Below are 22723 nucleotides of genomic sequence, written 5' to 3' on the forward strand. Positions count from 1 at the left end.
GGATAAAGGAATATTGGTTTAAAAATTGTTTTTCTCAGTACTTATTACTCGTTTGACTTCTTGAATCCATGTTGTTAGTGAGAAGTCTGATGCAGATGTAATTATTAAAATTTTGTAATACTCATTTTTCCTGTGCATAGCTTTTAGGATTTTCTCTTAACCTTTAATAATTCCATAATGTGGGTCTTGTCTTTCTCTAATTCTTCATACTCAGCAGTTGGAGGACTCTTGTAACTTATTCCTTTCATATGGGCTCTGCCTTCAAATAGATCCAGATCCAACCACTTATCATCTCCTCTGCTGCTACGATCCTGGTCATATCTCAAGCCACCCTCATATCTCACCTGGATTATTGCAGAAGTCCTCCCACTGGTCCACTGGTCTTCCTGCTTCCACCCTTGGCCCTGTAAAAACTATTCTACCCTTGCTCCTCTGTAGCAGCCATAGTAGTCTTTTAAACAGTCTTTGTATAGAATTCTCCAGTGACTTCCCATTTCACCCAGAGAAAAAGTCAATGTCTGTACAGTGTTCTGCAGCATCCTGCATATTAGTCACCTATATGTCTCTGATCTTCTTTCCCCTTTTTCTCATTCCTCTCTAGGCACCCAAGCGTTCTTACTAGTCTTCCTTGGATTTCAGCAGGAGACTAGTATGTGTTCTAAGTCTACCAACTTGATTCTAGCTATGTCTTTGATTTTTAAAAAAATATTCCTTTATATGATGTCATGGTCTGTCAGCAGAGACATTAGGGTTAATTGAATGAACGGGCAGCATTTGCAGTCTAATGCCGTATCATATATTCTTTGTAAAGTCCATACAGAATTAGAAAATATGGGCACCATATCCTTGAATCCTGTTCTGTGGATGGAGTTGAAGGAGCCAGAACCTCAGGCTTACGGGCAGGTAGGGGCTGTGGATGGAGGCTGCCTGAGCCCGTCCGCTAATTCCCACCACTCCGCAGCAGTGCTGTGCATCCAACCACTCAGCCTTGGAGGCAGAAGGTACATTATAAAAAGCGTGGACTTTGTGGTCACTTAGAACTGGTCCCAAATTCTGGTTCTTCCACTGAGTAACGGACTATAGATAGATTCATTTTACATTCACTCATTCAGTGGGTATTTATTGAGTGTAAGTATCAGGCCTTGCTTTAGGATCTGGGGATATATCAGGGAAGAAAACAAATATCTCTGCCCCCAGATGGCTTGAATTCTGTTGAGAGAGCTTTCATTCTACTGGTGAGTTATTTGTAGTCTCTGAGCTTCGGTGTTCTCGTCTATAGGATGAGGCGATTGCATCATCTACTTAATACGAATACTGTAGAAATAGAAGAGGCACAGTACTGGGCATGTGGAAGTTCTCAGTGCATTTTAATTCTGTCCATTCTTCTTCTCCCATAGCACTTCTTTCTAGCACTTACTATAATGCTCTGTAAACTAATTCAGTGCCTGGTACATAGCAAGTAACAAATGAATTAAGGTAAACCGAATTGAATGTCAATGTCTAGGTAATTTTCTAAGGATATTGCAAATACTTTCACTGGAAGGTGCTGGCACTTTCCGTAGTGGGTTCTACTGTCCTCCATCCCTGAAGATCATTGGGGACCTTTATTAGGATGAGAGAGGGAGTTTTAGGAAATTTTGTAAAGTGCTTCTGTTACCTTTGAAATCTTTTTTGACTTCCAAACTGTGAAGGCTTGATCACTCCTATAGCATTTTTCCTGATTCCCTTTTGGGGGGTCAGGATCATATGACCATTTCACTTGGTCTGTTATATATGCAATTTCCTTGTGCCCATGTTGTTTTCAATTACTTAATATCTTCTTAACATATTCAACTTTATGAAAAAATGGAAGAAACCACGGACTCTAGTAAAAAAAAAAAAAAGGCATGTCATGGAATTGGCTGTTATCAAAAGGGCCTTTCTTGCCCCTGGAATCCATCATGGCTCAGGATCTCAGGCAACTAGAGGAATCCATCCAAAAAAAGCTCTGAAAGTAATGACATAATACGGAGTAATGGAGTTGAAATTTTGTGCTAAGTAATGTTTTGAAATTAGGTGTCATGTTGCCAGTGTGTTTCTAAACTGACAGTCATTGGGCAGCATTCCATAATGTCTCTAGTTTATGCCTTAACTGAGCTGGCTAGGAACACATCAAAAGTCACAGCTTCAAATTGTTATAATGTAGTGCTTGCCATACTATGGTTATGGCAGAAGCACTTTCATTACTTTGCGTAGCTTATAACTGTCCTTTTAAATTGCCTCTTTGAGTTGACATTTCTCTTAGGTATAATCTACCCTGAGATTAAATTTGGTTAGCCCCTTTATAGTTCAGAACTTAAACTAGTTAAAAATCTTTATGCACTTCTTTATATTCAAGATAATATAGGCCTTGTTAATTTCAACTTCAAGAACTGTTCAGAGATTTTATAGGGACTTTAGCAATAAATTTAGAAAATTATAAACCAGTTTTGGTTATAATATACAGTATTTTCATGAATAGAAATATGGCACTTCAGGGCTTCCCTGGTGGCGCAGTGGTTGGGAATCTGCCTGCCAATGCAGGGGACACAGGTTCGAGCCCTGGTCTGGGAAGATCCCACATGCCGTGGAGCAACTAGGCCCGTGAGCCACAATTGCTGAGCCTGCACGTCTGGAGCCTGTGCTCCGCAACAAGAGAGGCCGCGACAGTGAGAGGCCTGCGCACCGCGATGAAGAGTGGCCCCCGCTTGCCACAACTGGAGAAAGCCCTCACACAGAAACGAAGACCCAACACAGCCAAAATCAATCAATCAATCAATCAATCAAAAACATACACATCTGATTCAAGATCCTCATTAAAAAAAAAAAAAAAAAAAAAAAAAGAAATATGGCACTTCAGAGATACTCCAAAAGGGATCTAATTTAGTCTGGTGCCCAGATTTTAGAGTTGTTTTCTCAACTATGGAAGGTAGCTCAGTGGTTGGACTGGATGGGAGTCTTGTCTGTGTACCCAGTGTAGATAAATGTGGAGGGTGTCCTAGGTCCAAACACCTTCAAGAGATTGTTCCGCTCCCTTCTTTCAGGAAAAGTGCTTTACATACTACCCTGTCCAGTAGGTCCACCAGGCAATGGTTCTTAAAACTGGTAGAGTTAAAGAAACACCTGGATAGTTTTAAAAAAATTCACATTCTCAGACTCCAGCCACAGAGAATCTGACTCGGTAGATAAAGGAGGTTTGACCTTGGTCATGAGACCCCTCTCTCTGGACCCTCTCCTACCCTTAACATAGTTTGGTGGTCCCAACACACCAATCCACCCATGACATGCCCCATATGGAGCAACACTTCCAGCAGCAGGAGGACAGGGTAGATAGGCTGGGAGAGGAAAGAGGCCACACAGAGGCCACAGCCACAGCTGGAGGCTAAATTTGAGACTTTTTGAGAATACCCATTGCTGAGCAGGGGACAAGCACATAGATTACCCCAGCTCCTCCTATCATATTCCACAGACTATAAAGCCAGCTTCTGCCTGAAAATTTTCCCTTCTCAAGTCTGTCACGTGACGGTGTGTGTGTGTGTGTGTGTGTGTGTGTGTGTGTGTGTGTGTGTGTGTGTGTGTGTGTGTATGTTAGGGAGTTTGCTTTCTCTCTTCCTTTCTCCGTTTATTATAGCCAGTTAAATAGAAAGTAAGAGAGAAAGATTATACAGACAGAGAGAGATATGGATACTTCTGGAAAACTTTAGGTTGGAAAAGACATTTAGGAGGAAACAAGAGACGAACACCTCTTGGAAAAGATATATGAAGCAGTTCCTGCATGATGGAGAGTAACACTATATTTTTTCTTAGATCTTCTGAAGATACCATGATGACGGGGTACATTTGTATCTCAGTTTCCCCAGTGGGTGGCTTTATTTGTAAACACTGGTAACATCATCACTGAAGATGATCAGTCATTAAAAAGTCTTATATAGGGAGCCCTCTGTTGTTCATTCTAAATTAAGCCAAGGAAGTCCTGAATAATTATCATTTATTCAACAAATGTTTATTGATGAGGATGCTAGCCTCATGGAGGGTACAGCCTGATGGAGATACAAGTAAGTAAACAGTCAACGACACCACAAAGTGGCAAGTGCTGTGGAGGGGGCCACAGAAGAAGGAGGGGAGCACCAGAGGAGAGTGAATCACCCAATCTTGGGGAGTGAGGGAAGGCTTTGAGAGGAAGTGTGATCTGAAGCGTGAAGAGGAGCTAACTGAAAATGGCCACAGAATTGAATGTGCCAAGGCTTGGGGGTAAGAAAGCATGACCCCATATCTGGAGAACTGAAGTGGTCCTAAATGACTAGACTGAACCTGGCAGGAGACGAGGCTGGAGAGTTAAGTGGGGTCCAGGTCATGAAGGACCTTATGTATCATATAAAGACGTCTGAAAGTGACATTGGGTAGCCTGTTTCATATACAGATGTCATATTTAGCCTTCTTTGTCTTTCTATCACTGACATGATAATAGCATAAGAAGTATTGCTGTTCTCTTTGTCACAAGTAAATGGGAACTTTCGAAAGTAGGTGTGTGTGTAGAAAAGGGTTAATGCTAGAAGTCTTGCTTGCAAGATTGGCCCTTGGCTGGCTTCTGGGAACTTGGCTGGTAAACAGTTCCCCTCACTGATATAAAACTTTCTGTAACAGGTGAGGGTGGCTCACTGTGCAAATAACATGATATATGCTGAAAATCTACTTTTCTTCTGGGACTCTGGAATTTTTATACATGCTAGGCAAAGGGTGTTTATATGACCAGCCCCAGTAAAAAAACAAAAACAAAAACAGAAGCAAAGAACAAACAACGATGAAAAAGCCTTGAGGGCCCAGAGTCTCTAATGGGCTTCCTGAGGCAGAAGCATCACACACACGTCGCTACATTTTCATAGCTGGGGAAAGAGTATTCTCTGTGTGACCCTTCATGAGAGGGGGAGAACATAAGAAAGCCACACGAGGATTCCTCCAGACACCACCTATCTTTTCCATAGGAGCCATTGTATATCCTTACTACATCACCATGATAAAGCTTAGCCATGAATACAATTACATGCTAAGTCCCATGAGACCTTCTAGCACATCTTCCTCACATAGGGGAGGTCTTGAGGATCCCCAGCACACATGCTATGAATATTTACCTATAAATATTAATTGAATGAGTAAAGAAGTAACCTATTAAGAGGTAGACATATTAGTGTCCTTATTTTATATTTGTGTAATATTTTTTTTAACCAAAACTTGTCTAACCCAGTTGGATCTCTCACCAAATTTCTCAAATTCTCAAACTTGTCTCTGAATTACTTTCGACTTTTACCTTCAGATGACAAAGAAGTGTTAGCTTTGAGGAGAGTGAAAAGAAGGAGCTTCTAGCTGTAAGGGCAATTTCAAATCAGGAGATCCAGAAAGGGTTTGAATAATGGCAGAAGTCCTCAGAATTTTTATAGTGTCCCAAGGTGACTTTTTTTTTTTTCTCTTAACAGGGTAGGACTTACTTGATTGTGCAGCTTCTGGTATACTAATAATTGACTACATTACTGTAGTCATGCAGATAGCCTTTCGTGTCACATTAAAGCTGCACTTGTATTTATGGAGTAATAGCCATGGACTAGATACTTTTATATAATTTATATTGGGAAATTCTACTGAAGGCTTTCTTTTTAAACAACTAATAGAAATTCCTGACTTCATAATGAGCTTCAGATCCTGCCTGGAGGAACTTATAACCAACCAGGAAATTCTCGGACTGCCTATGGATTTTGTCTTCATTTTTGTAAATTCCTTGGAGCTCGGTTCTTTCTTACTGAGTAACTGCCAGTAATGTGACCCCACTGAGCAGCCACTCCCCAACAGGCTTTATATTTCCTCTCCACCAACTTGTCTCCCTCTGGACTGAGGTAGGATTGTAAAAATGATAGGTTTACTGCTCCCTGCTTTGTATTTGTGCTTTGTAGCCCTTCCCTTGTAGACTTTTCTAGGACCCAGTAGATGAAGAGCACTGCTTCTTAAGCATGGCTGGGCCTGTTTTTCATCTTTATTTCTTGTCTAATTGGAGAGGATTTACAGTTCACAAGTAGACTTTAATATAGAAGGTCCCTGGAGTTGTTGGTATACAGCAACACAGCGACTTCTCAACAATGTGCAGTTTTACAAGGGTAGTTTCCTTCATAGGCTATTTATGTTGTTTCTGTTCCCATTTTATTGCCTTTCCACCCTTTATTTTTCTCTTTTCTTTTTCACTTATCATGTTATCAGACTCCTCCCCTCAGCTGGCCATTAATACTTATTTTAACACTTAATTGCACTTACAGAATGAAGTTTTATGCTTCTTGTTCATAATTTTCAAAGCAAATGAAACATTTTATTGTATTTCTCTGTTTGCAATAACTTCATGGAAATGTATTTCATTCATGTGGGCCTAGATTCATTTTGTTATGTTTGAGCAGGGGGATTGTTTTGTTTATTTGAGGCGGTTTTGTCCTTCTGGGCTGATAGACTAAATGAAAAGTATTTTTTCTATTGCTGATGTAAGTCTACTTTGAATCAGCTAGTTGCCAACCAGAGTTCAGTTCTAATCAATGTGTAGGTTATTCACGGAAGCCCTTGTACTTAGGGGTGTGTGAGTGTTGCAGGATTTGCTGGTATTTGTTGTGTCATTAGGTTTAGAAAAAAGTTCCTGAAGCTGCTAGTAGTAACCATTATGACTTGGTAGTCTTATTTTTTCTTCTCAAATAATGTCATTATTACATTGTCTACAGTATGGCCTTTGATATTTTCTTTTCTAGTTTTCCAGAGAGATGGTCATTCAGAGCCTATACATCTGTTCTGTATTTTGACCCTCGGATGAGAATATTCATTCAGGCCAAAAGAGTTAAAACAAAATACCTATGTTATTGCCTCTACAGACCCAGGTAACTCACTTTTGTTCAATTATCTTCATAGAGTTTTCATTTGTAAAATACCTCCCACCCCAATTGTTAAAGTGATTTGGTAGTAAGATTTTTACAATTTGATAGTAAGATTTTTACAATTGCAAATAAAATTCAAACTGCATTCTGGAAGGTTTGCTGAAGAGTAATCATATGAAACAAATATTTGGCCATGATGGTAACATACTGCAGTGAACACTCTAAGTTAGATGGTTCCCCCAAGTAGGAATATGTTATTTACTTCAGTGACTCCTAGGTGCTTTGATTGTAATGGGTTCTATCTTAAAAATCTGTTCACTTATATTTTCTTTTTACTCAAATATATTTGAACTATTAAGTCATATACATATATGTGTATGTATATTTTATATATAGAATGCACATATGTATAGATATACATCTGGTTCACTTATATTTTAATTACCATTTATATTTTAGCATAAGCTTTTTTAAGCTTACATTTGTATATTATATAACTTATCTTGCACAACTATGCATGCTATGAGAACAGTTTTTTTTTTGGTGTGTAGTGTGTGGGTGGTCATTCATTTGTTTTCTAAACATTTATCAAAACCTTCTGTTAGTCTGAGATTGTGCTAGAAAGATAAGATTAGTTCTAGTTTTCAGGAGTTTACTATCTACTGGGAGGAACAGTTAATGCTTTTACATTGTCTGTATGTATGCCTTTTGATATACATTATGTTATTTAATTTTTGCAGTGACCCTGTGGGTTATGTTTTATCATCATTTAGAAATAAATAAATGTCAGAACTAGATAGGAACTCAAATCTTCTGCCTCCGAATTCTTTACCAATTCAAATTCCATGCTCCTTTCCCTATACCACACTAATTCTTTATAACAGACCCACATTTGTTATGTTGTCTTATTTCCATGAATAAGTAGTTGCTGTTCTGGGGCGTTGCAATCACTCATATTGATATTAATATTAAAAATTGTGGATCTCTGAAATGAATGCCCTGACCACACACGAATGGATTCCTCAAAAGCTTTACTTTTGATTTCTGATTCTACTGCAGGTCATATTTTGAAAAATGAAGTATACCAAGCCTGAGACTTACTCTATAAATCTGTTCCCTAATTCATATCAAAGTGATGCTTCCTTTTCATCAGTCTCATTCTTCTGGGAAGCACCAAGGGTCTCCTGGATCAATCAATATAGCCGATCTTTGCAAATTAAATTATTCCTCTTAGTGAGTTTGGGTAAAAAATGGTTTAAGCCAATGGAAAATGTGGATTTATCTCTATATTCTGAGGGAATTTTATTAAATTGAATTTCGTCTACCTAAACTACTTATATCAAGTGATGGCTGTTTCCCACCCTAGTATATTTTTAAATGCACCTTTCAGTGTAATATTCTTAGATATATCTTACCAGGAAGTAGATATAATATAAATATTGATTTTATTCCTTAAAAGATACTTAAGGAGGCTCTGATACTTACATGGGGCTCTGATAAACTGTTAAGTCTGATATGTTTTGGGATCTACAGTATAGACAGGTTTAATTTTTCATGGCTTTATCCCTTAGGCTTAACTTTCTCTCCATTTGACTTATTTACTTGCTTATTGTTTTCCTCACAGCTTCTCTGGTGGCAAAAGTTTTGTGTAAGAAATATGTGGCGTTCTCTCCATGTTATCTCACCCCTAGTGGGGTGACCCTTACTTTATTTCTTCCCTAAAAGGCACTCTAGCTCCAATGGCTGTATGGAAACAAATTAAAAGCTGGGAATGACCCTATAGGACCAGAGTAGAAGCATGTAAAATGTATTAAAAATGATTAAATACTCTGTCCACTTGACCACCCAGGCTCCAATAAACTTCTAGACATGAACCCTGAAGTATTATTTATAAGAATACATACCTATAATTTATGGTCAGTCGTTTCTCTATTTTCGTAGCAAACAGAAAAAAGAAGATTGGATTTTAATTGTGTGGATGGATTTACAGTTGCTGTAGTTCCTTTACCCCAATGTCTCTAACAAGTTCAGAAGGGGACTAGGGGGGAATTTTTGGTGTCATGTCATTGGTTTCCTCCCTTAATCATATTGTGTTCAGTGTTTTTATCAATAGCTTGGGTGAAAACCAGGCATGTTGGAATTCATAATTGACCCTGAACTAGAAGGAGTATCTTATATCAGGCATAATGCGAACAAGATGTGAGAGAGTTGAAATACGAAAGATAAATGTAGTATAAATAACCTACAGTCCTGAATTTAGATTTTAAAAATCTATCGTGTTAATATACTAGACTTGGACAGTGATTTACATGAAAAAAATAGATGTTTTCATTGACCACAAGCTTAATCTAAGCTGATAGTGTGACAGGGTTGCTGAAAATATTTATGGAGCTTAGCGAGCAGCACAAGGCGGTAGCCATGCGTTCTCCCCCCGCCCCGCCGCGGGTCCCAGCAGCTCGGGCGGCGGGAGGAGCGGCAGCGGCCAGGCAGCCCAGCTTCGCGGAGGCGCTGCGCCCGCAGGCATCCGGCCCGCGCCCGCCCCGCCGCAACGGTGCCCAAAAGGAAGAAACCGGCTCCTGCAAAAGTAGAAACGAAGCCAAAAAAGGCGGCAGGAAGGGATAAATCTTCAGACAGAAAAGTGCAAACAGAAGGGAAAAGGGGAGCAAAGGGAAAACAGGCTGAAGTGGCTAACCAAGACACTGAAGAAGTCTCCCCTGTAGAAAATGGAGAAGCTAAAAACGAGGAGAGCCCAGCTTCTGATGAAGCAGGAGGGAAAGAAGCCGTCTGATTAATATCACACACCTGGTCCTATCAGGGGTCCCTGTCTCCCTCCTTGTACAATCCAGAGGAATATTTTTATCAACTATTTTGTAAATGCAAGTTTTTTAGTAGCTCTAGAAACATTTTTAGGAGGGAGGGAATCCCACCTCATCCCATTTTTTAAGTGTAAATGCTTTTTTTTAAGAGGTGAAATAATTTGCTGGTTGTTTATTTTTTGGTACAACCAGAAAATAGTGGGACATTGAATATGGGAGGCTTTGATTGTCTTGGGTGTCAGCTTAACATTCCACAGATGGGGGGTAGCTTTTATATCCTATAATACAAAGCATACTAAATGGCAATTTGGAGACAGTTGTGCATTTAATGTCTTAAACGCTTTAAATTACTTCTCTTCCCATGTTGTTTTTGGTAGAATTGTTTCCTAAAGGAAACCACTCACCCCTTGATCTTGGCTCTCCTGCGCAGAATTTTGTGCACTTCGTAACATCTTTGGTCATGGTAGTCCAGTTCTTCTAGTAACTGTTAATGTGCTGTGAACGATTGACAATTTGAGTATGTAGTGTATATGATATTAAATTGTGAATTAGTGGGACTTACGATGTAATAGCATATTAATATTTGAAGATATTGGTACTTGATATCCTGTGAAGGAAAATTTACCTCCAAATTTTAAGCTGGAAAGTCACTGGAATAACTGTTCAGAAAAGAATCACAACTACATGATTTTTTAGAGTTTTGGTACGTATATTGAGAATTGTTTACAAATTGAAATGTCTGTATACTGATCCTTAAAACAACCAATAAAATCTCAATTATGAAAGAAAAATAAAGAACAAGATGGTAATACTACCAATAAACCATGTCCTGCTTATACCATGTCCGGAGGGTGATCAGGTGAGGATGCTTTAGGAGGGAAGAGGACTTCCTAGCTCACAGTATAAATTAACTATCTGGTTATCTGGTAGAGGGTCGTTGGTGGAATTGAGCATCATGCCGTGGATGAGAGAAGACACAGGGCCTGAGTGAAAACGTGAAAAGCTGCCGTATGATGGTTGGAATCCTAGAGGGCAGAACTTGGATGGCTGGATAGAAGTGGAAGAGAGCTAGCTCAGCATGAGAGCGTTAGGCTGTTTTTGCAAGGCAGAGACACACAGATTACCTTTTTCTATCGGTGTTTGTTTATTTATTTATTTATATAAATTTATTTGTTTATTTATTTATTGGCCGAGTTGGGTCTTCGTTGCTGCGCGAGGGCTTTCTCTAGTTGTGGCGAGTGGGGGCTACTCTTTGTTGTGGTGCGCGGGCTTCTCATTGCGGTGGCTTCTCTTGTTGCGGAGCATGGGCTCTAGGTGCGCGAGCTTCAGTAGTTGTGGCACATGGGCTTCAGTAGCTGTGGCACGTGGGCTTCAGTAGTTGTGGCTCGCGGGCTCTAGAGCACAGGCTCAGTAGTTGTGGCCCACGGGCCTAGTTGCTACGCGGCATGTGGGATCTTCCCCGACCAGGGCTTGAACCCGTGTCCCCAGCATTGGCAGGCGGATTCTTAACCACTGTGCCACCAGGGAAGTCCCTCCATTGGTGTTTAATATAAGGATATTCAAAGAGTTCAAGGAGCTGGGCAACATACAGCACTCTTGCTGTCATCTTTGTCTCAGTGTTTCCATGACTGGGATGTTCTAGAGACCTGAAGCAACAGCCCAGTGTTGCTCAGGTTATACCTGGGGCTCTGCTGAGCTGGCTTTGCTGTGTATACTTAGTACTTGCTTCTCTAAGGATGGGTTTTCCACCAACAAGTTCAAAGCTTTCTTATTGGACAGAGTTTGGGGATAAAACACACCAGAAGGGTTTGATCACTTACACAGCTTCTTTTGGTTGAACACCAGTCCCTGGTCCAGTTAGCAGGTTTGACGTTCAGAATACTACATTCAGTATGTCTAGGACGGCAAATTTAGTTTCTCCAGACACACATGACACGAGGTATAGCAACTCAGAATCGTGAGTGTGGCACGAGATTAATGAAGCAGTGGAAAGCACTCCCATCTAAGACGAGGACACATTTGTCCCTGAAAGAGCCTAGATTGTAGAAAGAAATATTATTTGGGAAAGTATTTCAGCTAGGTGATTTCTAAGGTCTTTTTCAACTTAAAGATTTTAGAAGTCTTGGGGTCTTGTTTATCTATATAATAAGACAGGCTAATATATGGCTATATTACTAGATCTTTGGCAAGAGACGTTACTGATTTTCTTTGGCTTTGAATTCTTTAGGTTTAGTAGAGAAATAACTCTCAGATTTATGTAGGCATTAAATCTCTGCACATTAGGACTAAGGAAGGACATGGAGTGGTCACCTTTGAAAGCTCTTTAAGGGTGATGGAGCCAAAGTATCTGTTTGAAGATCTCCATTCCTCATCAACACTGCTTTGCTGTGGACTCGTAATGCAGGAAGGAGCCCAAGTGGTATGGAATTGGAGTCCCCCTGCTTTCATAGGAGCGGCATGATCCTTATAAAGTTATTCAGGGACACTAAGTTTATGGTCTGCTGTTGAATACTCTGCAACACTATGCTTCTGGGACATTTCATTTTCCCCCCACTTCATTTTGGGGGGATTTCCCCAACTTTTCACATCCCACCCACCTATGTAGACTAATAATGTTTTAGAAGTGTCTCTTTTGTAAACTGTGCATCTTATGTATTCCTTCATGAGTTTGTATTATCTTAAATCGTTTAATCTTTCAATATAGTAAAGTAGTTGAAAGCAATATTTGGATCAGCCACGCTTGGATCTGAGTTTTGATTTTGTCATTTACTAGTTGTGGACAAGTAGGGCAAGAAACAGGGGTATTGGATGACTATTTTATTTATTTATTTATTTTTAAAGGCCCATTTGCCTTTTAATTATTTATTAACACCTTTATTGGAGTATAATTGCTTTACAATGGTGTGTTAGTTTCTGCTTTATAACAAAGTGAATCAGCTATACATATACATATATCCCCATATCTCTTCCCTCTTGCGTCTCCCTCCCTCCCACCCTCCCTATCCCACCCCTCTAGGTGGTCACAAAGCACCGAGCTGATCTCCCTGTGCTATGCGGCTGCTTCCCACTTGCTATCTATTTTACATTTGGTGTGTATATGTGTCCATGCCACTCTCTCACTTTGTGGATGGCTATTTTAGATAGGAAATCAAAGAAGTTACTTTTAAATAAATAACTTCTGAGCAGAAAGCTGAATAAACTGAGAAAGTGAATGTATTATCTATCTCTGCATAACAAATCACCCCCAGATGACTTAATAATAAAGTCACCATGTGTTATGTCTCAGTGTCTGTGGCTCAGTAATTTGAGAGTGTCTTTGTAGGGTGGGTTTATTTGGGGATGTCCCATAAAGTTGGTGAGAGATTTTGGCTGGGCTTGCTGTGGCTTGATGGGAGGTGGAGGACAGACTTCCAGGGTGGCTGACTCACATGGCTGGCCAAGGGTTCCTCTCTACAAGGCCACTACACAGGGCCACCTGAGTATTTGTCGTGGTATAGGGACTGGCTTCCACCAGAGTGTACAGTTCAAGAGAACAAAGTAGAAACAGCGGTCTTTTAGAACCTAGACTCAAGAGTCATCTACCATCACTTCCTCCATATTATTTTGGTCACACAGTCTAGATTCAATGTGGGAGGGGACTACACAAAGGCATGATCACCAGGAGGTAAGAACCGTTAAAGGACATCTTGGAGGGTGGATACCATAGTCAATCATATAAGAATTTTATGGGAAGATGTTTCTGGGAAGAGAAGACCAGGTAAAGGCGGGGGGCGGATGGGGGCAGGCAGAAGGCTAGTATAGCTACAGCACAGTGATTGGGAAGAGGCCAGGTAGCTGGCGGCAGGTCCCATAAGGCCTTGAGCAACATAGCAAGAAGAGGTGGTTGTATTGAGAATGTAAAGACTTTGAGAGGAATGATGTTACTTAATTTTTTTATTTTAGAAGATTACTGTGGCTGCTCAGTAGAGAATTGATTTTATGGGGCAAGAAGGGAGGAAGGGAAATTAAGTAGGATACCGTTAGTATATTCTAGGTGAGAAATTATAGTGGCCTGAGCTGGGGTGGTAGTGGTGGAAGTAATGAGACCTGTTCAGATTACAGATATATTGTAAAGATAGAGCCAACAAGATCTGCTGATGGATTGGGTGTGAGGTGAAGAGAAAATGAGGAGTCATGAAAGCCTTCTAAGTTTTTTCCCTGAGTGAAAACTTGGGAATGATAGGGGAGGTGTAGGTGTGGGGATTAGGAGGAACGGTGATGGGATTCTTTCTACCCGTTCTGGACATACTAAGTTTGAGAGGTCTATCTGACACCCAGGTCTCGCTGTCAACATTATACTAGCCAGAAAATTCTTGATCATTCCTCATTACATGTTTTGATGAATAATTTAAGGACTATAACAATTTTATAGTATGACTAATCAGGCAGACTCATAATTTAAAAAAGAAAATAATTATGATTGTGAATACTATAATGTAGTTGTGATTCATAACTGGGCTAATTTTTTCTGCATAACTAAAAGTTTAGAACTTTAGTTTTCTTTATTTGTAGTCTGTTTTTTCAACTTAAAATTAAAAAAAAAAATTTATTTTATATTAGCCAACTTGTTTTGGACAAATTTTATAAGTGTGAGTATTAAATACCCATGAAAATTTAAATTTCTGTAGGTGATTCTGATTAAAATAGTTACTCAAAATGCTGTATTATGCTATACTCTATATTTCTGCCACATAAAATCTTAAAAATTACTCAATATTTTTTATATTTTTATTTCTCTTTAAGGGTTTATTTCTCTTTAGGGGATATAGATCTGTTTTGTTCCTAAGATAGTAAAATTACTAAAAATTCAAACAATACAGACTTAGAGACTGGAGAAGATCAAATAACTAAAAGTCCCCTTTATCACTTGTCGTTCATTCTGTGCTCTAGCAATCCATAATCATCCCAAAGGAGAACCTCTGCCTGGAGTTTAATAAATACCCTTCTAAATCGTCTTCTACACATTTACACACACACAAACCCCACACACACAGGGTTTTTTTTTTAATATAAAATTATATGCAACTTGTTTTTTTCACTTACAAATGATCTCTTGGAGATCTTTTACTGTCATTGTTAAATATATTGTACTCTACGGTTTATTTAACTATTTATTGATGTATATTTAGGATTTTAGAGTTTTCATTGTTACAGTACTAAACTGGTCATGCTAGGGCATCATTGGACATATGTATATTTATGCTCATATGCGATTATTTCTATACAACAGATTACAGAAGTAAATTCTGTGTCAGGAGATAGGTACACCATTAATTTTGATGGGTACTGTTCACTTACCCTCCAAGAAGTAGAGACCAGTTTATTTTTATACCAACAGTTGTGTAAGAGTGTACTTTTGTGTGGTTCCAAATCCATACTTGCTATTAACGGTATTTTCTAATTTTATTTTTGCCATTCTAAGAAGCAAAACTTTTATATTGTTTTAATTTTTATTTCCCTCAATACTTTTCTTTGACCTTATGTTTTTAAGCTCTTTTAGAAAGAAAATATTAAATAAAATATTCAATAAATTGGTAGAGAGCAGACATAAGCAAAATATTTGAATACAGTTTCACTGATGGAAGAGAGTAGGGAGGTAGAAGGTAAAATGTGTGAGGAAAAGTGGAGACCTAAAATGGGGCAGAAAGAGGCAGAAACAAGATGGAGACAGAGACCGCAGCCTCTGGTGGTGGGCACAGTTCAAGTAAACACAAAGTTTGGGAGATGGGTTTGAAGAGTTCTAACCACTGAGAAACTGGAAGCCTGGTTCCAGAGGGGACACCGTTCCCTTGCAAGGAATGTTGCGGGGACTGAGGAACAGACAGAGCTGTATGGATTCTCTTCCTTGTCCTCCAGAGCAAGTATTACTCTGGCTCTGAGGCATTTGTACCTTCCAGAGTCCACTAGTAGGAAAAAATAGTTGTGAGGCTGATGGGGGCTTCTGATTGTAGATGGAGATTTCATCAGGGATTCTTTCTTTTATGAGAATGGGGAGATTTATGACACTGGATTTACAAAGTTACATATATTTCTTAGCTTTCTTTAATTATTGTGAGCAGTTGTAAAATTTTAAATGTCATCTGAGATGTACAGATCACCTGGGACTAGGTTTTCTCGATGATGCAAACCACCGAGAGAGCATTTTTTGGTCTTTGTTGTTTCAAATTAAGCACTAATGCATAGTTGGCAGCTTTTATGCCACCTATACTTTCTATGGCTGTAAACACGTAGTCTATAAAAATGCTTGAGTAGTTTAATGCATATCATCTTTGAAGGATTACCTCATTGTTCAGTTTCTCCTTGATTTCACTTTGATTTTTTAAAAAAAATTTTATTTAAATGATTCAAACGAGATTAATTATGTGATTTTAAAAGACAAATGATAATTCCAGTACATAGGGACCAATGATTTCCTACTTTAAAACTTAAGTTTTGCTGTTCTCTAAATGTGTTAGAGACTGATTTGAAATACACCTAGGTTATGACTTAAATGAATAATGTTTACTGTAAAAGAAAATCAAGGGGACAAACTGAGAATTGCCTTACCTTAGTTTTTTTTTTTTTAAAACATCTTTATTGGAGTATAATTGCTTTACAATGGTATGTTAGTTTCTGCTTTATAACAAAGTGAATCAGCTATATGTATACATATATCCCCATATCCCCTCCCTCTTGTGTCTCCCTCCCACCCTCCCTATCCCACCCCTCTAGGTGGTCACAAAACACCGAGCTGATCTCCCTGTGCTATGCAGGAGCTTCCCACTAGCTATCTGTTTTACATTTGGTAGTGTATATATGTCCATGCCACTCTCTCACTTCATCCCAGCTTACCCTTCCCCCTCCCTGTGTCCTCAAGTCCGTTCTCTACATCTGTGTCTTTATTCCTGTCCTGCCCCTAGGTTCTTCATATATACAATGGAATATTACTCAGCCATAAAAAGAAACGAAATTGAGTTATTTGTAGTGAGGTGGATGGACCTAGGGTCTGTCATACAAAGTGAAGTAAGTCAGAAAGAGAAAAACAAATACCGTATGCCAACACATATATATGGAATCTAAAAAAAAATGGTTTACTTTAGCTTTTTATGGCTGTTCCTTTCCTGTGCTAACTCTATAAATTTTCTCTGAAAGTGAACATTGAAGTCAGAGGTAAAGATACACAGTTAGTTATTATAATTTGAATTGTTCGTTAAACCATTGCAGTAGATGAATGCAGGATGCCATTTAGTAAGGTTTTTTGCTTTCTTTTGTTTTTTGTTTTTGTTTTTTAGCATTAAGCCTTTTTAATGTGGGTAATTGGGCAAACTTCTGCAGATTTTTCAGATTTTTAAAAGAAAAAGAAATCATTCAGCTACTCATTTTATTTCCTCATTCCCAATGTATTTTCCCTCTAAAATACATATTTCCTCTAAATTACACATTTAATAAACACACCTTATAAGGTGTTTATTAGATAAAACACGTATTAAGTACTATGAACTAGCATTGTTCTAAGTTCCTTAGCTGTATCAACACCTTTAATTCTCATAACAACCCTGTGAGATAGAGGCCATTGTTTTTATCTCCATTTACAGATAAGGAAATGGAATCACAGAAAATGAAGTAATTTGCCTAGTCTTTTGTAATTTGCAGTACTAGTAAGGGGCACACCAAGACATTTAACCCAGATAGAAGGGCTCCAGGTAGTCCAACTTTTTAAAAATAAATGTATTTATTTATTTATTTATTACTTATTTTTGGCTGCACTGGGTCTTCGTTGCTGCGTGCTGGCTTTCTCTAGTTGCGGCGAATGGGGACTACTCTTCGTTGCAGTGTGCAGGCTTCTCATTGCGGTGGCTTCTCTTGTTGCGGAGCACAGGCTCTAGGTGCGCTGGCTTCAGTAGTTGTGGCTCGTGGGCTCTAGAGCGCAGGCTCAGTAGTTGTGGTGCACGGGCTTAGCTGCTCCACGGCATGTGGGATCTTCCCGGGCCAGGGCTCGAACCCGTGTCCCCTGCACTGGCAGGCAGATTCTTAACCACTGTGCCACCAGGGAAGCCCAGGTAGTCCAACTCTTAATGATTAATCATGATGATGTTCTGTCTTGAGTATATGTGTTCAGCTTCTGTTGAGATAATGGAAGAGTTTTAAGCAATCAGACTCCAGCTAACAACCATTGTAAATTATGTGTGACCTGTTTGTATTGTGAAGAATTTGTATTACTGCTTATATTGTTTAAAAGTCAGAGCATGGAAAAGCAATGCTAGATCAAACTATTATTCAAAAGCCATTGCTATTAGTCTAGATTCCAGGGATTGGCCAACCTTTTCTGAAAAAGCCTGAGAGTAAATATCTGGACACATTCTATCTCTTTTGCATATTTTAATTTTTTCCTTTTTAAAAAAATCCTTTAAAATGGAAAAACCATTCTTAGGTCTTAGACTATAACAGAAACAAGCTGCTGGCCTAATTAGGCCCACGAGCAGTATTTTTCCTATGCCTGGCGTAGGCCCTTTGGGCATATAGATGTAGACTCTCTCCTCTGCCTGCACAGATGCCTCTTTTTGTATGTCTTTAAATGTTTTGGCTTCAAGAGATGTTCTAGAATTCTCCATCTACCTCTCACTGCCTTTCTAAACATTGCCTTTCTAAACATTGACGTTATCAGAGAATGTTAAGCTCCTGAGTCTACATGGGTATCAGACAAAATTAGGGACTGGGAGAAGCAGTTTATCCAGTGTCAGTGATGATCTGGGTAAGAGGGCTAGGTATATTAACCAGAAACTTTGATAATGGAGCAGTTACATAGAAAATTTTCTTTTTAAGAAAATTGTCCTATTTTACATGTATAAGTGAACATTTGTGTGGGCAGAGATTTTCTTGTATCTCTTCTGAAGTTCCCTTACTAAAGCAAAATTGCCAAGTATTAAAAGGCAAGAAATTTTTCTTAGGTCTAAACTTTGCTGACTTACCAGCTGAATGCAACTTACTTGATGACTTTTTCTTAATAATAACATATCTCTGGAGTATACAGTCTTCCTAAAGAACATTTTTGTATTATGAACTTTAAAATGATAATCTGACTTACGTTCTTTCTTGTTTCATTTCAGGAAGTATCTGTACGTCGCATCTTCTTTTAAAGGGACATTTAAAAATGAAGTTAAAAAGGCAGAAGAAGCAGTAAAGATAGGTATGTAATTACCTATGGCCTACATCATTATTGTTAATTTATTCAGCAGACATTAATTGAGCAGTTATTCTGAGACATACCCTCAGTTTTGGGCATTATAGGAATAAATACAAGTAATCAAATGTAATTCCTACCTCTAAGGAACTTCATAACACGTTTTCCATCTTTGGTTTTGTCTAAATATGATGTTATTATTATAAAAGTAATTCAAGTTCTGAGTACACACTTGGAACTAGATTGATGTATATTAGGGTTGTCCTGATGCAGAGTTAGATCATTTTAGAGACTGGTGTTGCATCCACTTTAAGAAGGCATGCTCTATGCATTCACTCCTCCCACAAAAGGACAAAGCCATCCTTCCCCAGTGATCCAGGAGTGAGGAGTAGCTCTATATCCATATTTCATGGATTTTAGAGAGTTTTCAGTCAGCCAAACATTCAGTCATGACTTTTCAATTTGTATGTATATATATATATATATATGCCCTATAAGTTGTCATGCCTTAGAGGACCCTGTATGGCTACCTAGTCTTGGAATGTGTGAAAGCTGTAGAAGTAATACAGGATTTTCTGAGATTATTCTCTGTAAGCCATTCTTACTGGTCATGGATATATTATATGCATGTAATATTCATTTAAAGATGCTTGAAAGGGTTTCATTTTATTGAATTATCTTGCTTCTGTTTCTAGCTGAACTCATATTGAAAGAAGCACAAATCAAAGGAAACCACTCTGACAGAACTTCTTTGTCTTCTCCTGCCAAGGTATGACATATAGAGTAGTCTTCTTAAATGGTGAACAGGGTCATTTGCTTTTTCCTGTACACAGTTGACTCTTATCACTTACTTCTTAAACCTTTAAACAAGCTCAGAAGATTGTTAATTTTAACACAGGTAAACAGAATAGATGAGTGCAGAGAAAGGGGAGGAAACTCAGCAAGTGGGGGGAAGGCTGAGATTGAGAGCAAAGATGAACAAAATGTGGGGTGAATTGAGAGGTAGGGAAGATCATCACAACTCATTTCTTTAAAAGGAAGGGAAAAGTAATAGAGAAAAGGAGAAAATAATGAAAAGCTAGCAGAAAAAACTAGCCTATCAAGTCTCCCTGAAAATATCTCTTCCAATTATAGCTCCCTATGGACCTAAATAAGTAGGGAGAGCAAGGAGAAGACTAATAAGCAATCCTTCTTTCTAGTGCTAAGAATTATGTACTATAATTATGAATATTAATAACAATGCTTCCAGCTTACAAAGCTCTTTTCTTATGAGTTGCTCCACACAGTTCATAAACATTCTCTGTAATCCTTGCAATATGCCCATGAGTAAGATAGGTTATAAAGAACTATTATTATTAATTATAATGCATAGCAACTAAGAGAAAAAGAATATTGCAGCAGGACATGTATTGTAAGTTTGCTAACTTTTACCAAAAATACGGTACCAAGCTTTCTACCACAGTAAGTCATTGCACGACATACTTACGTGCTTGCATGGGATAAGGAGGTATAGGGAGAAAAAAATGCTTCACTTCACCCTTCCTTCATCCTCTTCTGTGCACTCAGTATATGAATTCTTTCTGTAATTTGCCCTTAAACTTTCAAGAGCTGTGTCTGATAAAGAGCTCTCATATCTAACGGTCATGAATATGGGATGAAATCAAAGAGTAGCACGTGTTAATTCCCCAAATCTATCCATGACTTTCCCCAAATTCTTTTACCTTTTTCTTTTCACTTATTTTTTTAAGGTAAGCGTAGAGCTATCTTATTGTTGTTGACTTTTAAGGAAGAGTTTAAGCTTTCTTTATTTTGTCTCTAAAATAATCAGTTTCCTTGGCTGTATGTATTTGGGAGACAAGAGAAACAGACTCTTTCTAACGGGTCAGACCTTGCTTTCTTCTTGCCTTAGCCAGTTACCTCTCGCTGCCTCTTTGCTCTGTGCTCTAAGTTCATTGACAGGAAGGGGAGGGATGTCTTTGAGCAGCTTGCTTTGTTGCTCTGATGCACACTGGTTTCTTTAACTCAGAGAAGAGAGCTAAGCAGAATGACCTCGGCTTTTGACCTCTTAAATTCCTCTAGGCGGTTGGGTGGTTGAATTTGAAGTGAAATACTTACCAAGCATTTACCATTTTCTTTTACTTTAAAGACCATGAAAATAAGGTTCAGTCAGTGGTGTATCCATCAAATGAGATGCCCATCTTTCACATCAAGAGGATGGAGCACATTAAAAGTCTCTTCTTCAGTGGAGGATTACTGGACTGAATGTCAATATTATGACATAGTATGAGTGTGTTTCGTGTTTGGTAATTGCAATCATTGTTGCTTTTGTTGTGGTCATCCATTTACAATGCTTGGTGTCAGTCTATTTATCTCTTGTAAAAATAAAATACAGTGTGTGTGTGTGAAAAAAAAAAAGTCTCTTCTTATTTGTGAAATAATAATAATGCATTTTTTTTTTTCTGCCTGGTTAGAGAGAGCATACCAGAGATAGGGTAGTGAATGAGCCAGTATAGCAAATTAAAAGAGAAGAAAAGAAAGACAGGTGGGTACCGGTATTGAGGCACTCTGAAAGGGAGAAAGCCCGGGATGGGATATCCTATAAAGGGAAAGTTTGGGGAGGATTAGTTAGGGGTATATGGAACTTGATATAGAGGAGACATTTTCTTTTGGCCTCTGATAAAATTTTTTAATTACAATTTTTTTTTTTCTGAAGGAAGCCTTAGTGATGGATCACATGATTCAGCATTTTCTGTTCTCACAGACAAAAGCCAGAGTCTAGGTACATTGAATGACATTCCCAAGCTTTCACATAGTTTGTGTGAAAGCCACTGTGACATTACAGGGAGCAGTGACGCTTTCTCTAAAAGACAGAGAGGACATTGGGATATGTGCAAAGAGAAAACTGTGGGCTTGGATTTGGTTTGTCTTCTTAGCTATTGGAACTTAATCATTTATCAAGTATTTATTGAGTATCTACTATTGTAGAATTGCATTAGGCAATGTGACCTATCACTGTTACCCTTGTGAAACCTTTAGATAATAGGATAATAAATATCAACTCAGCTCTCAATTATTTAATGGCATTATGTGCTCTCCTAACCAAATGTACCTCTCCAGGATGTATTACAGAAAGCTTTGGAAGATGTAAAAGCAAAGCAGAAGATTCTTCAAGAGAAACGGAGGTAAGACATAAGATTTTCTGTTTGCTAGAATCCTCTGTACTATATTAAAACAAATTCTGATTTCTGAGTAGGCAGATTTGGTGATTATTATGACAGTTTCTCTTCCTTAGCTTGTGACATCTTATGATATTAAGCATAATATGGTAAAAATCCCCCAACCAACGTAATCAATGGAAAGTATTTATAAAGTATATATTTTCATGTATATATATGTTAAAACTTCTCAATACAGAGTGAAAAATTAGTTCAGTGTTTGATGAGATGAAGAAGAGAACTGCCCAGGGGTCTAGCTGACAACTTCACTTTCTCTGTGTCCTTTGCCATTTAAACTCTGGAGGGTTGGTCCCAGTTCCTTCCCTCTTCTAGTACTGCTTACAATTTAAGATAGAGTATGCTTCAAGTAAAATTATCACTTATATACGGTTAAAATAAAAATACCAAGCCTATATTACAAAACCATTGTTTACATTGGTAAGGTTGACTTGATGTCCAGTTCAGGTGTTAAGCAAGTTAAATTGAAAATAATCCCTGTTGTCCAAGTAAAGTCAGACTTTGGAAGCTGCGATAACTTTGAGAAACAAATTTTTAGGGAAGTGTTATTAGTTTTCAGCA

At 38.4% G+C, this 22723-nt stretch overlaps 1 protein-coding gene across 1 annotated transcript in view; it reads left to right on the forward strand.

The window, feature by feature from the left end:
- MORC1 (MORC family CW-type zinc finger 1) overlaps positions 1 to 22723 on the forward strand; it is a 243757-nt gene that overhangs the window by 107994 nt on the left and 113040 nt on the right. The window contains 4 exon segments of the mRNA XM_057544938.1: positions 6792 to 6917; positions 18856 to 18935; positions 19625 to 19698; positions 22047 to 22111. Coding sequence (XP_057400921.1) covers positions 6792 to 6917; positions 18856 to 18935; positions 19625 to 19698; positions 22047 to 22111 — 345 coding nt within the window.

This window comes from Balaenoptera acutorostrata, chromosome 4 (assembly GCF_949987535.1).
Source record: "Balaenoptera acutorostrata chromosome 4, mBalAcu1.1, whole genome shotgun sequence".
Lineage (NCBI taxonomy): Eukaryota > Metazoa > Chordata > Mammalia > Artiodactyla > Balaenopteridae > Balaenoptera > Balaenoptera acutorostrata.